Consider the following 23,753-nt stretch of genomic DNA (forward strand, 5'->3'; position numbering starts at 1 on the left):
CTTAATTGGAAATATTTTAACTTTAGACTGAAAAACTACTGTTTTTACCCTTTCCACTCTGTGGTGGTGCTTCTGACCTGCCATAAGTAGTAAAACAAAAATTACCTAATAACTAAAGGACTTTAGTGATAGGAAGCCCCAAATGATAAAATGGCAAATGGCCTGATAAGACTGGTACAGAGGGGGATTTAGAATGGTACACACAGACTATAATACATCCCTACTTGGGGCAGACTTGGGTCTTTAGTCCATGTTCAGGGAAATTTAAGTAAATCATTGCGTTTTGGACTTGATTTTAGTAAGAACTCCTGAAAACATGCTGAACTTCATATTTTGATTTCTTTTATGTAAGCTTTAGTTACTGTAATAATTTTTAGGTGGCCTGACAAACTGATCATAATGGAGATTAAATGTTTAATTGGGCATTTCCGTTTATACAAATTTGGAGCTTCGAAAGAAAAACTACCTGCTTTTCCTATTTTGGGGATGTGAGGTAACAAAATGGTATGGCTTATTTTTCCACCCCTCCTCTATAGAGAAAGGAACCAGAATTCAGCCAGGTTGAAGTAGCCAGGTCCCCTCCACAGCCTGCGGGCACCGCCCTGGAGTGTGGTGGGGAGTCAGAACAGGATCTCCAGGACCAGTTTCAGAATGCTGATGAGAATGGTCCAGAGCACAGATTCCTCCTCGGGAGCCGCCTCCTCGGGGCTGTAGGCCTGCTTCTGGCCGGCCTCGGCGCCCTCGGCCGGGTAGGCAGCCTCGCCGAAGGGGTACTGGTCCACCGTCCTGTCGAAATAGACCCTCATCTCGAAGTCGCTCTCGTGGTGCGACGGGTGTCCGTAGATGCCTATCCCCACGGGGCGCTGGAAGTGGGCAGGGATGAAGACCACGTCCTGGCCGCAGGTGGCCGACTGCAGCGCGTAGTCATCGAAGCTGGGGTGGAGGGTGCTGTCGGACACGTACAGGTCGGCGTCCCCTCGCAGGCTCTGCATCCTCAGGACCACCTTCCCCTCGTGGTTCAGCCTCAGGTAGCTGTAGTTCCCCGCCCCAATCTGGCCCTGAACCACGTGCAGGAGGAGCCACTCTTCGGGAACGTCATCAGGTTCTGAGCACTTCACCAGGGCCACCGCCTGGGAGGCCAGCAGCAGGAGCAGGGCCCTCCAACAGGGAGCCGCCATCCAGGGCCCGGCCATGGCTGGGCATTCAGCTCCGGCTCTTTCTCATTGGCTCCTCATTGGCGCTGGGAAAAGCACAAGTCATAGGTTGAACCCCTGGGCCAGGTTCACCCAGTGAGGGGGCTGCAGGGAGGAGAGCAGGGGGTGTGGGGGGAAGAGAGCAGGAGCGGAGAGCAGAGATGGGGAGGAGAGCAGGGGAGAGGAGAGGAGAGCAGGGGCGGGGGGGGGAGAGCAGGAGCGGACAGCAGAGATGGGGAGGAGAGGAGGGAGGAGAGCAGGGGAGGAGAGAGGAGAGCAGGATCGGACAGCAGAGATGGGGAGGGGAGCAGGGGAGAGGAGAGGAGAGCAGGGGGTGTGGGGGGAAGAGAGCAGGAGCGGAGAGCAGAGATGGGGAGGAGAGCAGGGGAGGGGAGAGGAGAGCAGGGGCGGGGGGGGAGAGCAGGAGCGGACAGCAGAGATGGGGAGGAGAGCAGGAGCGGACAGCAGAGATGGGGAGGAGAGCAGGGGAGGGGAGAGGAGAGCAGGGGGTGTGGGGGGAAGAGAGCAGGAGCGGACAGCAGATATAGGGAGGAGAGCAGGGGAGGGGAGAGGAGAGCAGGGGAGGGGAGAGGAGAGCAGGGGCGGACAGCAGAGATGGGGGGGAGAGCAGGGGAGAGGAGAGGAGAGCAGGGGCGGGGGGGAGAGCAGGGGAGGGGAGAGGAGAGCAGGGGCGGACAGCAGAGATAGGGAGGAGAGCAGGGGAGGGGAGAGGAGAGCAGGGGCGGACAGCAGAGATGGGGAGGAGGGGAGGGGAGAGGAGAGCAGGGGCGGACAGCAGAGATAGGGAGGAGAGGAGAGCAGGGGCGGGGGGGGGGAGAGCAGGGGAGGAGAGAGGAGAGCAGGGGCAGACAGCAGAGATAGGGAGGAGAGGAGGGGAGGGGAGAGGAGAGCAGGGGCGGGGGGGAGAGCAGGGGAGGGGAGAGGAGATCAGGGGCGGACAGCAGAGATGGGGAGGAGAGGAGGGGAGGGGAGAGGAGAGCAGGGGCGGGGGGGGGAGAGCAGGGGAGGAGAGAGGAGAGCAGGGGCAGACAGCAGAGATGGGGAGGAGAGGAGGGGAGGGGAGAGGAGAGCAGGGGCGGGGGGGGGGAGAGCAGGGGAGGGGAGAGGAGAGCAGGGGCGGGGGGGGAGAGCAGGGGAGGGGAGAGGAGAGCAGGGGCGGACAGCAGAGATGGAGAGGAGGGGAGGGGAGAGGAGAGCAGGGGCGGACAGCAGAGATAGGGAGGAGAGGAGAGCAGGGGCGGGGGGGGAGAGCAGGGGAGGGGAGAGGAGAGCAGGGGCAGACAGCAGAGATGGGGGGGAGGGGAGAGGAGAGCAGGGGCAGACAGCAGAGATGGGGGGGAGGGGAGAGGAGAGCAGGGGCGGGGGGAGAGCAGGGGAGGAGAGAGGAGAGCAGGGGCAGACAGCAGAGATGGGGAGGAGAGGAGGGGAGGGGAGAGGAGAGCAGGGGCGGGGGGGGAGAGCAGGGGAGGGGAGAGGAGAGCAGGGGCGGACAGCAGAGATGGGGAGGAGGGGAGGGGAGAGGAGAGCAGGGGCGGACAGCAGAGATGGGGAGGAGAGCAGGGGAGGAGGGAGGAGAGCAGGGGAGGAGGGAGGAGAGCAGGGGCAGACAGAGAGATGGGGAGGAGGGGAGGGGAGAGGAGAGCAGGAGCGGACTGCAGAGATGGGGAGGAGAGCAGGGGAGGAGGGAGGAGAGCAGGGGCGGACAGCAGAGATGGGGAGGAGAGCAGGGGAGAGGAGAGCAGGGGCGGACAGCAGAGATGGGGAGGAGGGGAGGGGAGAGGAGAGCAGGGGCGGACAGCAGAGATGGGGAGGAGAGCAGGGGAGGGGAGAGGAGAGCAGGGGCAGACAGCAGAGATGGGGAGGAGGGGAGGGGAGAGGAGAGCAGGGGCGGACAGCAGAGATGGGGAGGAGAGCAGGGGAGGAGGGAGGAGAGCAGGGGCAGACAGCAGAGATGGGGAGGAGGGGAGGGGAGAGGAGAGCAGGGGCGGACAGCAGAGATGGGGAGGAGAGCAGGGGAGGAGGGAGGAGAGCAGGGGCAGACAGCAGAGATGGGGAGGAGGGGAGGGGAGAGGAGAGCAGGGGCGGACAGCAGAGATGGGGAGGAGAGCAGGGGAGGAGGGAGGAGAGCAGGGGCAGACAGAGAGATGGGGAGGAGGGGAGGGGAGAGGAGAGCAGGGGCGGACAGCAGAGATGGGGAGGAGAGCAGGGGAGGGGAGAGGAGAGCAGGGGCAGACAGCAGAGATGGGGAGGAGGGGAGGGGAGAGGAGAGCAGGGGCGGACAGCAGAGATGGGGAGGAGAGCAGGGGAGGAGGGAGGAGAGCAGGGGCAGACAGCAGAGATGGGGAGGAGGGGAGGGGAGAGGAGAGCAGGGGCGGACAGCAGAGATGGGGAGGAGAGCAGGGGAGGGGAGAGGAGAGCAGGGGCAGACAGCAGAGATGGGGAGGAGGGGAGGGGAGAGGAGAGCAGGGGCGGACAGCAGAGATGGGGAGGAGAGCAGGGGAGGAGGGAGGAGAGCAGGGGCAGACAGCAGAGATGGGGAGGAGGGGAGGGGAGAGGAGAGCAGGGGCGGACAGCAGAGATGGGGAGGAGAGCAGGGGAGGGGAGAGGAGAGCAGGGGCAGACAGCAGAGATGGGGAGGAGGGGAGGGGAGAGGAGAGCAGGGGCGGACAGCAGAGATGGGGAGGAGAGCAGGGGAGGAGGGAGGAGAGCAGGGGCAGACAGCAGAGATGGGGAGGAGGGGAGGGGAGAGGAGAGCAGGGGCGGACAGCAGAGATGGGGAGGAGAGCAGGGGAGGAGGGAGGAGAGCAGGGGCAGACAGAGAGATGGGGAGGAGGGGAGGGGAGAGGAGAGCAGGGGCGGACAGCAGAGATGGGGAGGAGAGCAGGGGAGGGGAGAGGAGAGCAGGGGCAGACAGCAGAGATGGGGAGGAGGGGAGGGGAGAGGAGAGCAGGGGCGGACAGCAGAGATGGGGAGGAGAGCAGGGGAGGAGGGAGGAGAGCAGGGGCAGACAGCAGAGATGGGGAGGAGGGGAGGGGAGAGGAGAGCAGGGGCGGACAGCAGAGATGGGGAGGAGAGCAGGGGAGGAGGGAGGAGAGCAGGGGCAGACAGAGAGATGGGGAGGAGGGGAGGGGAGAGGAGAGCAGGGGCGGGGGGAGGAGAGGAGAGGAGAGCAGGGGCGGACAGCAGAGCAGGGGGCGGGGACAGCAGAGCAGGGGGCGGACAGCAGAGCAGGGGGCGGACAGCAGAAGGGACAGGACCCCAGCGGACAGCAAGAGGCGGCAGCCAGAGGGGCGGCGCGGCCAGGCGCGGGGCAAGAACGCTGCGCGGGCGCGGCGCCGGGAGGGGCAGATCCACGCGCGGGACTCACCACCGCGCTTCGCCTGCAGCGTCGGGCCGGCAGGGCTCCGCACCAGCAGGCGGAAGGGAGGCTGCGCCCGGAAATGAGGCGGCCGGAAGTTGGCGAGCCCCGGCTCTCGCGATAGCGTCGGGGGCGTGGCCCTGGGCCGTCCTCCTGTAACCACGGCGACGCGGCGGGCCGGGCGCCTAGGTTCTGGCCTGTTGGGCGTCGCCGCAGGGCTCCGGGGTCCGCGGGACCGCAGGTGAGGACGCCAAGGGCTCGCCGCTGTGCCCGTTCCCCTCACCGTCGGGGTGCGGCGCCGCCTTAGGCCTCGGGACGCCCTTGGTGCGCCCGCCGCAGTGTCCCTCCCAAGCCGGGCATCGCCCTGGATCCTGACGCTCGCTGTGCGGACGGTGGAACATAACGTGAAAGTGTGGTCACCTTACGCCTCATGGGTCCTGAGCTCTGCCATGAGGTCACCCTGGCAGGATTGGGGGTCCTGAGCTGTGCCCTGGGGTCATCCTTGCAACACTGGCGTCCTGTCCTGAGCTGTGCCCTAAGGTCACTCTAGTGTGCTTGGGTACCTGAGCTAGGCCCTGGGATCAACCCTGTGTCCTGAACTGTGCCAGGAGATCACATTTGTATACTTGGGGTTCATGGATTGTGCTTGGGGTTATCCTTGCACACTTGGGGGTCCTGAGCTGTGCCCTGAGATGTCTTCCTTGTGCCCTTTGGTCCTGAGCTATGCCCTGCTGTCATTCTTGCTTCCTTGAGGATCTTCAGCTCTGCTCTGGGGTCACCCTTGTTCTCTTTGATATTCTGAGCTGTGCTGTGTGGTGACCCGAGTCCCTGGATTCCAGAACTCTACCCAGTGGCTACCCCAGGTTGACCTGAGCTTACCTTATCATCACCCTTTTATACTTACACATATATTTTACTTCTCAGTGGCCAGATCCCATCTCTGGTCCTGTATCTGCACGAGAAGTGGACCTCATACACAGGCCCTCATGTTATGAATTAGCATCTCATCCAGCAGTTGTGGTCCCCAAATAGCCCTGCACTTCTCTGCCACCCTGTCTCCAGAACCTGTGTCAGCTGCAGAGCTGATCTGTGGTGGGCATTGCTCTCTTCCCGCTACTCACTGCTTGTCTGTGAACTCAATGAGGGCCTGAGCCCTGTGGTCTCTGCAGATGTGCCCTCTGTGAATTTGGAAACATGAACCACACTGGCCAGCAGGAGAAAGGCCAATCAAGGAAACCTATGTTGAGGGATGCTTTGGATCAGGCTGCTGCACAGATAGGAGAGAGTGTCTGCTGTCTCAGTTTCCCCCTACGTAGCAGGCCTCTGTTACATTTGGTTTGGGAAAGGAAAAAGAGGTCAACCAGGATTGTATCTTGTTTTAGAACAAGGCCAGCATCCACTGGCCACCTTGCTCTGAGGGGCATGCCCAGCCTCCAGAAGGGACAAGGCTTCTCAGGGGACAAGGCTCAGAGCTCAGCCAGAATGAAGGCCCCTGGCTGGGCAGGGCCTCCTCCTCATAGCTCAGCATCTCAAGAAATCCCAGCAGTGAAGAACCACTCAGTCTTGCTCCAGGACAGTGAGGAGGCGTTGCCTTTGCAGGGGAAGGAAGCTCCTGGTGGGGCAGGACCCCCGACATGTTCTCAGAAGGATTGGCAGCAAGGGGAATGAGACTGTCACAACAGACCTTGCCTGTGGCCATGTTGCACGCACAGGGGCTCAGGGTGCCTGCATCCTTGGGTTGGGGGAAACTGCCACTGACCCCAGGGCCCAGAAATCAGGTACTGGCCCCTTCTCAAAGCCTGGCTCTGGAGGCCCTGGTTAAGCCCCACATGAGCCTCTGGTCAGCTGCACTAGCAGCCTCAGCAGCACAGAGGAGGAGGCCAGGCCTTGAGAAAGGTGCAGCCTCCCTTTGCCTCAGGGAACACTGAGGGACGAGGTGCTCCAGGTGGCATGGTAGAGTGGGCAGGAGCTGGTGTGCTGGATAGTGCAGCGCTGGCAAGGCAGATAGTGCAGAGAGGGTGTTTGCAGCGTGCTGGCTCCTGCTGACAACAGCATGTCACTCAGCACCTCCTGAGTGCACAGGCCAGCACCTGGGGGTGTCAAGGTAGAACAGGAAGAGTCCTGAGAGCTTCCAGAGAAGGAGGGCGCTGGGAGGTCATCACCTGCACTCTCACGTGCCTCCTGCGACAGCGATGGGGAGCAGCCGTGCCTGTGGCGTGCCAAGAGTGCACGCGCAGGGAGCTGTGCAGGGGCCTAGGATGAGGGGTGCAGGCGATGTACCTTGCCTTCTCTGGGCAGTGTCTTCCAGCTTTGCTCTTTTTGCTGCTGGGTGTGGGTGTGAGTGTACTTTAAGGCCTCTCCCTCTGGGGAACACTGGCCTCCTGCAGAGCTGCTGCAGAGAGCAGGGCGCAGGAGGAGAGTGGTGGTGCAGGTGGAACCCACGGTGTGGCAGCGTGCCCCGCAGCAGTTGGGGGACTTCAGGGCCCTGGTGTTTAATTTTTCAGAGGGCCCTTTCTTTGGCAGATGTAGTGGGCAGAAGGGGATCTTCAGTTTGGCTCTGAGAGGGCGTTGGGAAGCCTGGAGAGCAAGGTGGGGGCAGCAGGCTCCAGAAGCCACAGGGCCAGGCGTCTGACGCATGCTCACGATGAGAACAGGGAGCCGTCAGGAGACCTGAGCTAGCGCTCAGCTACCCACACCCCAAGTGTGGACGCAGGTGGAGTGGACCTGCAGTGCTTCTCCATGCCTGGGCATGGGCTCCGCTGTGTCCCAGGCGTGCAGGGACATTTGTGCTCTCACTGTGTGTGGCAAGGCCTGCTTCTGTTCAGGGTCTGTGACAGATGGCACATCTGGGTGGCTGGTCCACCTGCCATGACCTGTGAGTTGTGGACTTGCACTAACCCAAACTTCTACCACTCTTGGCAGTACTTGTGACCAGCAGGTGGGAGGCGGCCATGGGAGGCTGTGAACCAAAGGAGTCATCTGGGGATGAGAGTGGAGAGTGAGTGTGGGCTGTGGGGACGGAGCCCGGGGCGTGGAGGCCATCACACACAAGGGCCTGAGTGTGAGGGTGCCAGCCTCACGTCTAGGTCATTTGGTCAGCGCAGCAGTCCTCTCACGGAGTCCTTCACGCAGGGGGAAGGCAGCTTCTGTTTCCAGGAGCCACAGGAGGAGCCCCTGCCTCAGAGTCCCAGCCCTGCCCGCCAGAGGACACAGAGGAGAGCCTGTCTCCCTGCCCCTCTCGAGACCAAGCCAGGACGAATGCACGCGCAGGAGCCCTTCCTGGTCTGCACTGCCTGCCCCTCTCCTCCAGGGTTCTGCAAACCCACTGTGGACATCTCCCTGGGGGCCTGCAGGTGTCCAGCTGGCCTGGGCTTCCTCCGTGGACACTCTTCCATGACCCTTGTCATGCCTCTGCCCTCAGTCTTCTGGGCACTGAGAGCTCTCAGGCAGCAGTCGGGCAGTCCCTCCAGTCCCCGTCTCCGGGTGAGGCCAGGGCAGAGGACACGCAATTCCTGACCCCCACAGTGCGCCTGCCTCTGCTGGGGAGTGACGTTCCCTAAGGGGAGCCCATCACTGAGATCTGTTTTTGTTCAGAAAAATTTGCAAGATTTCTCTTTTTAAAAAACGTCTAGGCTTCTGATAATTTCACAATTGGGTCCCACCAGAACACGGCCCGACTGTCACAGTGGACTATTTTGTTAAAAGGCCTCCATTTCTGGCCACAAAGGGAGGGGAGGGAGGAGTCGCTGGGGCAGCTCTGGGATCCCTGGCCTGTGGAGGTGCCAGGGCTGGAGGGAGCCTGAGCCCTCCTGTCCTCAGCACGCTGAGGGCCCTCTGGGCACTCTTCACTCTACATACTGCAGTAGGCCCAAAGCTAAAAGCAGCAGCACGTTGGTGCACGTGGCTTCTGTGCAGCCAGCGCCAAGTCCCGTGTGCTCCCCTGCTGCCGATAGCAGCTGCTGTGAGATGATTTTGGGAGGAAGCCTCCTGGCAGGTGCTGAAATACCCAGCCACTGCTGCAGGCAGGCCCACTCTGCCTTTCCCACCACCCTACCTGCCTTCTCCCTTCCCTGCACGTGGGATTTGGGAGATGAGGCCAGAGGACACTCTGGGGTCTCCAGCACCTTGCCAGATGAGACTTCAACAGCAGCCACCCACTCTGCACGCACATGAGGAAGGGAGGGACCTGAAGGCAGAGGAGGGGTCCTTCTGGCCAGAGCCACCAGCTCAGAGTAAGTCGAGGCTTCACTGGCTTGAGGCGTGTGCCCTCTGCAGACTCTGTCAGTGCTGGCCCGAGGCCAGCGAGTCCCTGTCTGCAGTGCTCGAGGTGAGCGAGGTCTGTCTGTACTGAGCAGGACAGGCTCAGGCCTTAGGGCGGCTGCAGGGCACCTGCCTTCACCTGAGGCTTCCCTCCAATTTTTGTTTGTTTAAATCTTGGAGGATCAGTTTTGTTCTAAGATTTGTGACTTATCAGGCACCACCTCTGCTATTCTGGAGTGTGGCAGGAAGGACAGGGGAGAGCAGGGCAGGGGTGGCCAGGAGAGTGCAGTCTGATGTCTCTCTCAGGCGGGGAAAGAGGCCCCTGGGCCCAGGCAGCTCCTGAGTCCAGGCCTTTGATGTCCTGCTGTGAGGCCGGGTCCAGGGGCTCAGTCCTCTTAGCTGTCCACTTGCCTCAGAGCCGCTTTGTCTCCAAGTCCAGGGCCTTTCAGCCCTGCTGTGGGAGCCGCCGTGTCGTGTCTCTGGCCGAGGGCCATCTTTCTGGCTGGCCTGCAGCAACAGGGCTGCAGGGAGAGTCGCTGTGTGCAGCTGGCAGTCCCAGCCTCCTGCCCTGTGTCCTCAGGGGTGCAGGCTCCGGGCCCAGCTGGGGGGACCCCACAGAGGGAGTGTACCTGGGGCATGTACCTGGGAGGACCTGCTGCCCTGCCTCCCGCTCGACTGCTCATCCCAGAGCTGGGTGGGTGGGCACGGGGGCTTCGTGGGGCTGTGCTGCAGGGGTCCCCACATGCAGACTGCAGGGAGGAAGGGCAGACAGGCCGCCCTGGTGTTGCCCTCTGCCCTGAGTGCTGGGCCTCCTCAGGCCGCCGGTGCGCACGGGGCAAGAAGGGGAAGGTGCCGGGGACAGGCTCTGGGCACTGGTCTTGGGGAAGCGAGGGGAAGTGGCAGGCTCTGCAGGGCGAGGGGGAGGCCCAGACCCTGCACAGACGGTCTGAGGGAACGGGGGAGTTCTGGTCCACCCCGGGCGGGACTCGCATGTCCACCTCTGCCCCTGAGAGGAGATGGTGGGCCAGTTTCACCTCCCCAGAGCTGCCCTGCCGGCTGTCCCCCAGGACCTAATAATGGCACAGAGGGCCTCCTCCTGGGAAGAGCTGGACCCCGCCCCTGTCATCACCTGGCTCTGCCGCCAGCTCTGAGCAGCAAGTCCTGTGCAGCTGCACCAACTGAGTTTATGGCGTAAAGACCAGCCCCAAATCAAGACTACCAGCGTCCAAAGACCCAAACCAGCACCACCAGAGCTCCCCAGGAGCTGGCTCTGCGCCACCACCACGAGCCCCGCACCTGACGGAGAGGCACCAGCCGCAGCCAGGCCTCATGTGGCAGGTGTTTGAGATTCCCTCCAGATGGCTCCTCGTAAGGCCAGAGGAGAAATGGCCCTATCACGCCTGGGCGCCACAGGTAGGAGTGGCCTCACTTTCTGGCCTCCAGGACCTCTTCCCCTTTAATAAGAAGGGGTCCAGAGGATTTCACTTCAGTGGGTCATGGAGACTGATAACTCACTGTTAGGAAATTCAGATTTGCAGGGTACTTCAATGGCCTTTCCATTCCAACTCTGAAAGTCCCAATGACTCCTTGACCTCTAAAGCCTGGTCCTGTCTCCACTCAAGGGATCCAGTTCCTTTCTTGTCACCTTGGGAGAGTGGGAGTGGGAAGGATGGCCGTCCTGTGCTCCCTAGACACTGCAGAGCCTCCTCTGTTTGGGTCTGAGGTGTCCCCAGGCTCCCGGTCAGGCGGGAGTGTTCAGAGGTGAAGTGACCTGATTACGAGAGCTGCAGCCTGATGGGCCCCTCCTGGGTGTGGACGGACTGGCACTGGGCAGTGGGGTGGCTGGAGGCGGCGGGTCACGGTCACCCTCCTGGGCCCTGCCCTTTCTCCTCTCTTCTGGGCACCCTCACATGGCAGTGCTCTCCACCATGCCCTCCCTCTGCCTGTTCTGCTTCCCCTTGGCCCAGAGCATTGAGTCGCCTGACCACAGACTGAGCCTCTGGAGCTGTGGCAGAACAACTCTCCCTCCTCTGGGTCCTTCTTGTCTGTGCTTTGCTCACAGAGGGCTGCGTGACACAAGCACATTGTGAACAGCCATGGGGCTGAGAGGAGGGAGCTGTCGTCACTTCCTCCCAAGTCTCCCCAGATTTCTTGTCAGAAAACCCCGATCCCAGAAGGCAGTGCACTGGCATATTCCAAGCCGAGGACAAAGCCTGCCAGCCAAGAGTCCTGTGGCCAGCAGGGACGTGCGTCCCACAGAGGGAGACCCGGAGGCCTTCTCAGAGGCCCCAGCCCCCACAGAGCAGCGATGAGTTCCTGGGGTGGGCAGTTGATGGACGGGCATCGACTTGCCCATCTGGAAGATGCCAGGCCCAGGAGGTTCAGTGTGTGGAAGGTCACCTGCATGCCCTCAGCCCTTTCCTTTTTCCTTTTCTGTGATCCTAGGGATGGAACCTGGTCCCCGAGGTTGCCCGGTGAGTGCTCTACCAGTGAGCTACATCCCAGGCCCTTGTTATTTTGTCTGGAGTCAGGGTCTCGCTAAGTTGCTCAGGCTCAGGTGTGTGACTTCAGGGCTGGAGCAGGACAGGTGGAAAGCTCACAGTTCAGATCAAGGCACTGGGGAGCTAGGTGTCCTCGTTTCCATTCTGCAGATGAGGAAACAGGCTCAGGGAGGTGGAGACTTTCTGCTGAGATCCTTTTCTAACATCCTAGTTTCCAGTCCTCACTTCCCTGTGCAGTGTGCCTGGATCAGACTCACACACATGTTGAGTTACCCACCTTCTAGGTACCTGTTTAAGGTATGGTTGCAGCAGACACAGACATTCAGACAGGCTGATGAAATTTATTTAGGCATCTAGTCCCCATTGAATGCATCAATACAGTCTCTGCTTCCCCAAATATCTGTGGCCCACCTTTCAACAGTCACCAGGGGATTTTCTAGAGCACCTAGTCAGATGGGTGTTTTGCTCATCTTGAATTTGACTTTAGTCTGACTCCTGTGTAAGGAAAGGACAAATGGTCTTCCAAGATGGGGTTGAACACAGACATCACACCCAAGAGCACAGGGAACCCACAATGTGTTGGCCACACAGCATACGGGGTGAAGCTGAAGGTAGCATCTGTGAACTGGAAGATTTCCCTGAGGAAATTGCCGGGGACGCACCACTGAGAATGGAGAAGACCAAAAGTAGAAGACAGCTTTGGAAGTCACGAATGCCCCCAGAACCAATCGGAACCTGAGGGGGAGAGCAGGAGGCGTGCAGGAGAGCCAACAGGGAGCTCTCTCCAGCCAGGACCACCATTTCCTGCTCAAGCCAACGAGGGCTTCCTTACACCCTGACTCAGCATTTGAGGAAGGGGATCTCAGAGTCTGTGGGGAAGAAGAAAGGGAAGGAAAAGGAATGGATGTTGATGAATGTTACTCTGTGTCACACACTGTCCCATAGCTGCCCAGGTGGTCCCTTGGCTCTGAGGCTCACACCTTTGCTCCCTTTTTGTCATGGGGCAGAGATTCTTTGTATCTCATTGGTTTGTGTCCCTCTGGTGCTTAGCGTGAGGACATGCACTCAGCAGGTGCTCAATAAAGACCTATGTCTCTTGCACCCATACCTTGAATACTGTTGAATGACCATAGACTTTGAGCCCAAGAGCAGCTCCGCATTGACTTAGAGGGCAAGAAGTCAAAGTTTAGAACAAGGTGACCCTAGAGCCTACCTTGTTTTTCAGTGCCTAGCTATGCTTGCATGCTTCCTGTTATGTTTGAATCAGAAGGTCACCTGTTGAAGACCCGATGCAGCATTGTCCAGAAGTGGGGCTTCTGGGAAGGGGCTGGACCATGAGAGCTCTGATCTCACAAGTAGATTGATTTATGGCATTTGTAGCTTAAAGAGCTATTGGTTGTTGGTGGAAACTTTTAGAGGTGACCCAGTGAAAGGAAATGGGTCTTTGGGGGTGTTCACTTGATGTGCCATCCTCCCTCTCTCTGCTTCTTAGCTATAATGAGGGGAGCAGCTGTATCCTACCACATGCACCCCACCACGGGTTTTCCTTGCCAGGGGCCCAGTTGATGGAACCAAGTGACTATGGACTGAAACCTCTGAAATCGATGACAAAATAAATCTTTATTTTCGGTTGTTGTTTTCTGGTATTTTGTCAGAACAATGGAATCCTGACTAATATGGAAAACTGGTACTGAGAGGTGGGGTCGTTGCTGTTATTCTATCTAACCATGTGGTTCAGAAGCCTTTGGAACTCATTTTCAGGAAGAATTTATAAAAGTTTGAAAAAGCATCTTAGAAAAATCTTAGAATTTTATAAGCAGAGCTTAACAGATGGCTCTGGTGGTATCTCAGAACCCCAGAATGCTGGTAGGGAGTGGGCATGAGTCTGCTGATGAGGTTTCCCAGGGGATGAGGACTCTGCTGGGAATTGGAGTGAGGACATTGTGTTCCGTTTTGACAGAACCTTGTCTGTCTGTCCTGAGACTTCTGTGAGGCTGGATTCAAGGTGACAGAATGATCTGCTGGAGGAAATTTTAAGACAGCATAGTGTTCAGGCTCTGATGAGGATATTGCTGGCTGTTTTTATTCAAGTTTACAGTGAGAAACTGGAGGTAAGGCAGAGCAGAGAGTTTGGAAAAACTTGTAGTTTGTTCAGAAAAGGCCATATTTGAAGATGAGATCAAGGTGGGTATGGTTGTTGAAAAGGTTACACCATTAAAAGCAGTCGTGTACTTTGCACCAAGACAATGAGAAAGATGCCTTGTGGACAACTCAGGAATCGGGGATCCCACCCATAGAAGGCAAACTCACTTAAAAACTTTGTTTGGATATGAGAGCTTGCTCAGTGATAGCTAAGGATTGTTTCCCTAGAATTTGTTTCCCAGGGTGCAGCTGTTAGGGTGCTCAGAGGCGCTGTAGACTCAGAGGAAGGCCCCACTACTCCTCCCCCTGTGGCGGACCTTGCTGTTCTCCACCTGGTGCTGATTTTACAAGGTCACACAGGCTTCCACAATTTCAGTGGAAAGCCTGGGAGGCCATCCAGGGCCTGGCAGGGGAGATTCTTTGTGGGCAGCCCCTAGGAGGCAATGCAAGGAGCCATGAGAGTGAGGTAGAGGCTTTGGTAGAGACCCCAGGCAGTCAGAGATTCCAGGAATGTGGAGCATATGCACAGGAAAGCTGTGAGGAGAGGCTGCCCAAGCCCTTCGGAGCTCCCATTATGTTGCTGTGTGTCCTAGATGCCAAGCATGAAGATAGGAAGACACAGCATTCATTGTTGCCCTGTTGGGTTCTGGTCTTGCTTTGGACCAGTTCCTCCTAGCTATGTTATTTTCCTTCATTTTGGAATGGGAATGTTTGTTATGAGTTTCAGAGGAGACTTTGAACTGGGACTTTTTATCAATGGTGGAAAAATTAAGACTTGGGAGACTCTTGGGGGATGGATTGAATACATTTGCCTGTGGGGCTGCGCAGAATACTCCAGTTTGGATCTTGAAGGTTCTCAAGGCCTGTGTTGAAGACTTGGTCTCCAGCTTGCAGCACTATCAGGAGGTGGTAGTATTTTGGGAGGCAGAGCCTTCAAGGTTGGAAGTTAGAAGAGAGATCACTGGGGTGTGACCTTGAATGGGATGGTGAGACCCCACCCCTTCCTCATTCTGCCCTCTGCTTTCTGGCTGCCACAAAGTGCACAGCCCTCTTCCACCACGTGCCCTCATCGTGATGTGCTGTGTTGCCCGAGGGCCACTGCAGTGGGCCCAAGGGCCTGTGGGTTGAATGCAACCTCTGAAACGGTGGCCACAGCCTCTCTCCTGTCTTTAAGTGGCCTCTCTGAGGTGTCCTACAGTAACGGTGAGCTGACCAGCAGACTGGTCTTGGACGACACTGCTCACAGGCATGGCTTCAGGTAGAACTTCCTGCCTGTACCAGGTCTTCCTATGGAGTGTGCATGACTTGAGCAAGCCAGTCCTGCTGGATCCACTCTCTTCTGCCCGGAGTTCATCTAGTGAATGCCTGTGTAGACACGTGGAGTCTGGTGGTGTCATAGGGCTCTGTTCACCCTCAGGGATGCAACCACAGATGTGCAGCTATGTGTGTGGTCTGTGAACTCGAGACATGTCAGGCTGGAGAGGTGCTGACAGCTCGCTGTGTGTTCAGTAGCAGAGTGCCTCTGGGAACCGGATGTGTACACTAGTGGACAGTTCCAAAGATGGTTGGGAAATTGGTGGTTTTCCAGGAAACTGGCTTTTGACTGATTTAACTTGCTAATAGGAAAACCAAATGAGATCCTGGTTCCATTGATTCCACTTTAGTTATATTCCCCGTATGTGTCCATGTAAGAAAGCACCCAGGCCTCTGCCACTGCACTTGGTTGCATGCTGGGCTCTTGGCTGAGTGGATCAGCCTTGGTCCATGGCCTGCAGGCCTGCCTGGCTGCAAGTCCCCCTGTGCAGCAGCGCAGGTTCATGGCTGCTCGTCAAGGGGCTTTTGCTGCTAGGGTCCTCCCAGTCTAACAGGGCCCCAGGGGGAGAAGCCATCCTGCCAGTTCAGTCAACAGCCCCCTCAACTGAACAGTATGGTTTTGATGTGATGTGTGCCCCCAGAGCTCACGAGTGAAACAACGCGGCAACATTCAGGGGTGAAGTCACTGGGTGACGATAGCTTGGACCTCCTCAGTGAACTGACCCTCCGAGTGGCAACTGAATGCAGTTAGGCATGGCTGGAGGAGGTGGGCACTGGATGCATGCCTTTGGGGTATATATTGTGTATCTGGTGAGTGCAGTGAATCTCTGCTTTCTGACCATCATGTGAGCTATTTCCCTCTGCTATACTCTTCACCATGGTGTCCTGCCTCAGTCGAGCCCTAGGAATGGAGCCAACTCTGGACTGAGAACTCTGAAACCGTGAGCACCCAATAAACTTTTCCTCCTGTAAAATCATTCTTGTCAGGTCTTTTAGTCACAGCAGTGAAATAACTGACTTAAATAGACAATGAACTTGAGAAAGAGATCCAAGGATCCCAAGTGGCTAACTGAGCCAAAATTCAAGAGTAGAACCTGAGAGCACTTGCAGATTATGGGGTGGTACCCTCTGTGTTCCTGGAAGGAGTGAGCACACACTGAGCTCTGCAGCCCTTCTGGGCTTGGTCCTGGCCCACCTGCCAAAGCAGATGGGCGCTGATCCCTCATTTGTCCTGCTGACCTAGTAGGAACCTGAGTGGATGGCTCCTCCCCATGCCTTGGGCACACTGTTGCAAACTGCTCCTGAAGCCAAGCCCCTTTGTCCTGAGTTCTTTCCTGGTGAATTTTTGTTGACCAGACTCTGCAAGCAGTGAGTTCTGCTGTTGGCAAGCTCTGAATGCAGCTGGAGTGCAGAGAAATCAGTGTGGGTAGTTTTCAGTGTAGCTGAGCACCATTGATAAACCCAGCCTGATTCCCTCTTAAAATTGGGAGCCGTCTTGCCACGAAGGCATAAAAAGCTAATTTTGGCTTTATATAAATTACTGTGAATTCTAAACTTGCTTGGAATGCCTGCCCATGCCTTGAACTCACCCATGCCTGGCCTTCCCTGGCCAGGTAAAAACTCTCTCTGAGGCTCTAATGACCTTCATAAATTCTGATGTTGAGGCCAGCAAAAATGTAAACTACCATTTGTGTTATGCTCCTCAGAGTTTTTTTTTATCTGTAACCCCCCTTGGTGTAACTTTCTGGGCTATAAAGCTGCACTTCTAGAAAGTTGCAGGGCTGTCTTGTTCCCACGGTTTTTGTTGGGAGAGGCAGCCTGGTCGATCGAAATAATAAGCTTGCTTTAATTTGATTTTAATTGGAGTCAGTGGTCTTTTCTTTGTGTCCTTGTCTAACACACTCAAGGAACCATGGGGCTGCTCAGAAGTGCAGGGGCAATGCCTTCTTTTTTGAAGGTGTCAGCCAGGGAGTGCGTAGGCAGCGGCTCTTAAGGCAGTGAGCTGGACTGCACCTTGACTGCACCCTTTTAGCATGGGGATCCCCGTCTTGTGGAGGGTCCATTGGAAGGACTCTTCTTGTGACTGCTGGCCAGCTTTGCCTTTCTGGAATACCACAAAGGAGGAGGGCAGGCTGCACTGGCCAGTGGCTGCAGCCCCAGTGCCTCTGACTCCTGTCCCCTGGCAGCTCCAGCTTGCTCAGCACTGTGCTTGCTGTGTGTAGCGGGTGTCAGTGAACGGGCATGATGGTGTGTGGGCAGGGAGCTGCATGGTTGCCGTGACGGCCCCCAGCTCAGCTGTGCTCCTTCCACCTGTGTGCGAGGCTTGGGGTCACTGGTCTTGACTGCTGCTGCACTGGCACCCAACATCCCAGTCCCTCCCGCTCTGCTCTCGAGTCCACCCGGGCTCTCCCACCTGCTGCCACGTGGGAAACGCGGTGCTGGGAGGGGTTCTGGAGGGCTTTCGCTTCTGCCTGGTGAGGTGTGGCTCAGGGAACCAAGACCCACGCCGAGCCTTCTCTGGCTCGAGTTTCCTGCTTGTGCTGAGATTTTTTTTCCCAAATTAATTAGAGTGGAGTGTTCTATGGAGTCCTGCCAGGAGGTTGGACGTCCGTTTTCTTCTTGTGGCCTTGTTGTTCTAGTCTTTATCAGGGTGATCCCCTGGGTGTGGCCGTGGGGTTCCTTTTGACATGTTCGTCATCTGCTCCATGGTGGACCCCAGTGCTGCCCTGCCCTTCTCTCCTCCCTCCCCTGTTGGCTTTTGTCTACTCTCTCTTTCTATTCATTCATTTAAAAAAAGAACTTTTGTTTTAATTATTTAAACAGGACAACAGAATACATTTATTTACTTTGGTCTATCATACCTAAATGGGATATGATTTCTATTTTTCTGGTTGTGCATGTTGTAGGATCACACTGGTCATTCAGTCATATATGTACATAAGGTAACAATGTCTGTTTCATTCTACTATCCTTCCTACCCCACATCTCTCCACCTCCCTTCACTCCCCTCTACCTAATCTAAAGTAACTCTGTTCTTCCCCACTCCCCTTCCCCATTGTGAATTAGCATCCGCATATCAGAGAAAACATTTGGCCTTTGGCTGTTTGGGATTGGCTTATTTTTTTTTTTTTTTTAGCATGATATCCTCTGACTCCATTCAAATGCCGTAATGTCATTCTTCTTTAAAGCTGAGTAATATTCCACTGAATATATATACACAGTTTCTTTATCATTCATCTATTGAAGGACACCTAGGTTTGTTCCATAGTTTAGCTATTTTGAATTGAGCTGTTGTGAACTTTGATGTGGCTGCGTCAGTATAGTATGCTGATTTTAAGTTCTTTGGGTATAAACCGGAGAGTGGGATAGCTGGGTCCAATGGTGGTTCTATTCTGAGTTTTCTGAGGAATCTCCATTCTGCTTTCCATAGTGGTTGTATCAATTTGCAGTCCCACCAGAAATGTATGAGTGTACCTTTTTCCCTACGTCCTCGCCAGCGTTTACTGTTGCCTGTATTCTTGATGATTGCCATTCTGACAGGAGTGAGATGAAATCTTAGAGTAGTTTTGATTTGCATCTCTCTAATTGCTAGAGATGTTGAACACTTATTTCATATGTTTGTTAACCATTTGAAAAAGATGATACTGGCTTCTTGGTAGAGATGCACGAGTCTCCTTCATAGGCTGGAAGCGTCCAAGGGCATATTCTAAGTATTATAAAAGCCTTTGACTATCTCACAGCTGTCCCTTCGTGCCACTCTTGAGATGAGGACCCGGGCTGGCTCCTTGTCACCTTGACTTGAGATACTCCTGGAGGCTGTGGAAATGCTGGCTTTTCTCCTCTTTCTGTGTTCGTGGCACAGAGGACAGCGAGGTGTTTTTGGCAGGCTTGAAGTATTTAGAGGAGGCAAGTCTAGGTGGATTCCTACTGTGGGGCATCAGCCCCTCCTTTAGAGGGTGCATTTTAATTTAACCTCCTTTTTAGCACCTCCACAAAGTGAGTGCGCACTGCGACGGCAAGGTCACGTGCTCGGAAAGACCCCTGCTCCCGTAGATGGTACAGAGGCCTCTCACAACTGGCCCCTCTACAGGATTATTGTGCAGTGTCTGGAAAATAGCTTATTACTAAGAGAGATATTATTTGGAAAGGTAGCAGAAGAGCATTCTCTGGGCTCTTTATCAAGAATCTTAATTGTGAGATGTGACCTTGATATTGCTTGCTCTAAGTTTTTTCCGAGTTTGTGGTGATTCTCTAGATTGCAGTCTTGCAACTCAGAGTGTCAGCGCAGATTTGATGTTATTTTCTAGAGTCCTTTTGGTCTCATCAGAAGCCCTGTGGTTTCCCTTGAAGGCAGGGCCTTGTCTCTGTGAGCAGGGCTCTGCTGAGATACACAGCTTCTCCAGCAGGTGCAGACAGCACAGGGGGTGGGGTGCTTGGTTTAGCACACAGCTGTGGCCTCTATGGTTCTCAGGCTCTGGCTGGGAGCACACCTCTTCATCTCTGAGCTGATATTAAACAGTGCTCAGCAGAAAGCACAGCGTTGGGCACGGGTGGACTCTTGCTGGCACGCTGGCCCACTTGTATCAGGCTTTCTGTTTGTGAGTGCCTCATGCCAGGACCGTGCACACTCAGCCCCTCCTTTAGAGGGTGCTGTAGATTCATTTGGTCAGCAGGTAAGTGTGGCGTGCCTGTCCTGTTTTAGGTACTGAGACAACAGTGAGAAAGTAGACGCACTGTCCTTGCAGAGCTGGGTGTGAATCAGGCACATTGCGTAGTCTAACCAGAGGGACAGAATAGCAAGCGCTGGCCAAGGAGTGAGGCAGCCTGAAGGGACAGTGCTGGCTTCCCGTTGCCAGAGGCTCAGGGAATGCAGATTATGAGGCTGTCTTATGTGCCAGTGTGCACCACACATGCTGCAAGCCCCCCCCCCCGCCCCCCCCCCCCCCCGGGCTGCAGCCAGCAGAGGGCAGCACGCTTTGCCCACTGGGACTCAGGTCCACTGCATCAGGTGGAGGGGCACAGAGGGAATAGCTGGATCAGCTCTCTGGTCCAGGAGCATATCCGCCAGTCCCAGAACCTGGCCTCCCTCCCAGACAGACACCATCTGGGTCATTTGGCTGGCTCCTGTCCATAGCAGCTTGAACTTCTGGCTTTCCTCATCCCAGGTGACTCCTGTGTACTTGTTATTATTGCAGAGCGCCCCCTTGTGTGAATACAGAATGTTTTTTATACATTTCATTGCTGTTGGACATTTGGGGTGTTTCTGATTTTTTTTGATACTCACTGTATCTCCGCAAATATAGAATAAGTGAAACCAGAATTGTGAGTTGGTGACAAATGTGCTTTAAAATAGTCAACATATTTTTATTTTTTCTTCAAATATTGAGAATTTCCAAGTCATTAAAACTTGCCTTTCACTTATCATAACAGAGCATCCGTTAGAGTAAGGTCGGTGTCTCCATGTCCATCTTTATTCCTTGCTTTCCTGATAACTGGGCCTCAATTCTGAGACACACATTTTTAACCAAGTCTCTTACTGAAGTTGCTTATCAATTGTTTTGAATGTTTTCCAGGAGATAATCTGCAGGGTCTGTTGTGTTGCTGTTTCCTGGTTAACCTGTGAGCTTCAGCTGCACTTAGGAGGTGACATGGATTCCCTGTCTGTAGCTTCACCTCCTCTGGGAGGTGATCGTAGCTTCTCGGTTTCCTTGTGCTGTCCTGAGGTGCTGACAAGACACCAAGAGGGGCCAGGCAGCTCAGCAGGAGAGGGCAAGGAGAGGTGGAGAGGCTGCAGCAGCACGTGTCAGGGTGAGGGATGAGCCAGAGAGCCAGTGTGGTGGGGCCTGGGACAATGGACGAGGAAGGCAGGCCTGCTCGGGGCCACCTCGCCACAGCGCACGCAGGACCTAGTCTCAGGGCCATGCATGGACTGCAGGCTCAGCCCTGTCAGTGTGCCTGACTGAAGCAGGCAGGGACGGCGTGGCACTTCCTCTCGGGGACGTTCTCACAGCTGTCTCGGCAGTGCTCGGGCATAGGTGGGCACAGTCTCACTGGAGTGTGAGTGGGCTGCTGGGAGCTGCTGGCCAACGTGGGCGTTTTCCTAATGGCAGCTGTCGTGTTCTTTCTTTGTTCAGCAACCTCTGGTAGCTCTCCAGGGTCCGCTGAGGTAGACGAGCCCCCCTGTGGTGCCCTGCTTGCTGATGGTGCCGGCTCCTCCCTGGCCTCAGGGTCCTCCCTGTCCTTCCCTGTGCCCTCCTTTCTGGTCCACTGTCCATTTCCTGCTCCTCTGTTGTAACTGCTGCTCTGTTCCTGAGCCCTGGTCAGGTCTCTCCAAACTGAATGAACCCTGTCACCCTTTGGTTGTGTGGGCAACTTGACCACCAGGTAGCTAGGCCAGCAGGATGACCCAGAGGTCTGTGAGCGAGTCAGGAAGCAGGGGCAGTGCAGAGTCCAGGGCCTCCAGGCCATGCCACATGTGTCTGTGGTGGTTACACTGATGAAGCGACAGAGTACGGAGTAGGAGAAAATCTGAAACGGTTTTTAATGTTGTCACTGTTTTATTAGCTTTCACTCTTACTGTGCCTCGCTGATTGCACTTGCTAACTTAGTGTTGATGACAGGTTAGCCCTAAGCCATCTGGGTTTGCATGCAGTTCACCTCCGGCTCATTGGCTATGTGCAGATGAAAGGTAATGGCAGTATTTGGTCTGCTCACTGATGTTTTGAAGGCTTTATGCAGTAGCTAAGGGATCTGTTGTTGTCTCTGCTTCTGTGAGGCAGCTGCCCTCACTTCCTGGTCCTGGAAGAAGACTGAGGAGGTGGGAAGTGTGGGGTCCAGTACAGACCTGCTAATTGGAAAGACCCTGGGGGAGTGGGTGGCCATGGATCTGGAGCCTCCAGCTCCTTTAGAGATTTCCTTCTTGGAGTGGAGGAGGTGTGTCATTTAGATATGATGTGATGCAAGTAGTCGTGCTAACAATCGTGAACAGAAGACTCTTGTTTGTGTCAGATATAAGACCTGCATCATCTTTCCTATGCTTTGTGTTTTCAGATCAAAGTTGAAAATGGCCCAGGAGGTGTCCTGCATCGGTGACTGTGAGGACACTATCATTACAGAGAAGTACCTGGCTGAGTCCACGGAGGCTGTGTCTCATGTGCAGCTGGCCTGCAGCATGCTGTACTGTGCCTTCCCCCTGCATGGGAACCAGCTTTGCCTGTGGAGCATCAGGGACCCTTCTCACCAGGTGGTCAACCAGGGGCAGGTGTTTTTCCTAAGTCCAAGGTCACCAACCCCCAGCCCCCTGCCACCATTTCTTTGATGCTGTTTGGGCAACTTTGCCCTCTGTGTATTCAGTGACATGGTTAACTTGAGAATAATTCACTGTACATAAGCAGGAATTTTAATGAATGAATTCAAAATGAAAACATGAAATGAATATATTTGAAAAGCCCATCTATTTACTTTCTTAGGTTTGAAATAATGTTGTTTTGCTCTTTTGTTTTTTAGGTGTTAATGTAATCTTGTGTTATTTTGGTTTAAATTTTTTTTTCAGCTTCTAATCCTGCAAGGACACCTTCAGTCAATTACTGCTATGACTTTTGGAAATAAAGAGAATCCACCTCTAATCTGTTCTGCATCACAGGATCATCTTATGATATGGAACCTGGATGAATGCAGAGAGAAGTCACTTAAAGGTAAAAGGAAGCACATTTTAAAACATATTCAGAAGGAAGAATCTTCCTGAAGCATACTTGCCTATCCTAGGAGCTCGGACCCCGGGGCTCTTCACTTGATGGCAGGCATCTCAACACACCTTGCCCCCAGACTGGCCCACTTGACACATAGTCTCCTGGCTGAAGGGCGCTTGAGCTTTCTTCTCTGCTTTCTTATTTTAAACACTGAATTTCATGACAATCTCAAGACATATGGTCAGGTGCAGGGTCACATGGGTGTCTCTGAGCTGGAGACAGGGTGAAGGGGCAGGGTGTGTCAACTGTGGTGGTGTTTACAGCTTAGAGTGTGAGACAGAACACCCCCATGGACAAGCAAGTGGTTGTGAATTGTGGGAGTGCATGTGTGGGTGGCAGAGAGAAGGTGGGCATGGAGGCTTTCGTGTTGTGTGGGCCTGAGGGTGTGGCACCGGAGCTGGGGATGGGGCTGGCATTGAGGCAGAGGGGTCTGGGCACACACAGGCTCTGGGCACCGGGCGCTGGCTGTTGGAGAACTGAGAAGGTCTTGTGAGATGCATGGCACTGTTAGGAGAACGTTGCCAGGTGAGTCTGACAAGTTAGGTGGGGACCACGTAGAGGAATCTGAGTTTGTAAGGCTACTCTAAAAAATGAAAGTGCTCACTCAGGCAGCGGAGTAATAGGGTATATCCCACCTTTATTGAATCTGCACAATGTGGTATTTCCAGTGTCTGTATGGCCGTGAGCAAGCTCAGACACATGCACTACCTGTGTGCTCACGTAGGGGTGCAGAGGAGGAACCCTGGTGGTGACTCGTTCTAGAGATCCTTGTAGGTAGGCAGCCTTCCCAGGCAGACGGAGCTGTGCCTGTGAGCTTCTTTTGGGCTGCTCACTGGAGGCTCCCACAGACTTTCTCTCCCACCTGGTGTGCTCCCAGGATGGTGAGCAGAACTTCAGCCCTGAGGTGTAGCCCTGAGTGAGCAGAGTCAGGTTGCAGGTGTCCACCTTGGTGTTCTGGAGCTTCAGTGGAGTGAGGACAGACTCTCCTGCAACTGGCACAGTGGTCCTCACTAGCTGAAGCCACTGATGTGGCTCCCGAGTCTTTCGCGGGAACTGGCATAGATGTGTTTGGTTCGTGGGTACGCTGGGCTGGAGAGCATGGTTCCCAGGACTTCCGAGTCTGATGCTGATTGGATTTGTGCTTGGACTTGGAGTACCGCAGCTACTGGCCTCTGGGTCTGGTTAGCTCAGACCTCTGAGCCTAGGGGCCACTCGC

The 23,753-nt window shown here is 55.6% G+C and overlaps 2 protein-coding genes across 2 annotated transcripts in view; one reads left to right on the plus strand and one right to left on the minus strand.

The window, feature by feature from the left end:
* Positions 1-60: 60 nt before the first annotated feature.
* Positions 61-4,657, minus strand: C8H6orf120 (chromosome 8 C6orf120 homolog). The gene is made up of 2 exons (XM_026380308.2): positions 4,582-4,657; positions 61-1,240 (listed from the first exon to the last, which is right to left on the minus strand). The coding sequence occupies exon 2, from the start codon at positions 1,191-1,193 to the stop codon at positions 621-623; it is 573 nt and encodes a 190-aa protein (XP_026236093.1). The 5' UTR covers positions 1,194-1,240; positions 4,582-4,657; the 3' UTR covers positions 61-620.
* A 59-nt stretch (positions 4,658-4,716) lies between these two features.
* The window catches only part of Wdr27 (WD repeat domain 27), a 144,398-nt gene continuing 125,361 nt past the window's right edge, over positions 4,717-23,753 (plus strand). The window contains exons 1-3 of the mRNA XM_026380317.2: positions 4,717-4,813; positions 21,840-22,032; positions 22,342-22,483. Of these exons, the coding sequence (XP_026236102.2) occupies positions 21,853-22,032; positions 22,342-22,483 (322 nt within the window). The 5' untranslated portion in view covers positions 4,717-4,813; positions 21,840-21,852. The remainder of the gene's footprint in view (positions 4,814-21,839; positions 22,033-22,341; positions 22,484-23,753) is intronic.

Source organism: Urocitellus parryii, chromosome 8 (assembly GCF_045843805.1).
Source record: "Urocitellus parryii isolate mUroPar1 chromosome 8, mUroPar1.hap1, whole genome shotgun sequence".
In the NCBI taxonomy this organism is placed as follows: Eukaryota; Metazoa; Chordata; class Mammalia; order Rodentia; family Sciuridae; genus Urocitellus; species Urocitellus parryii.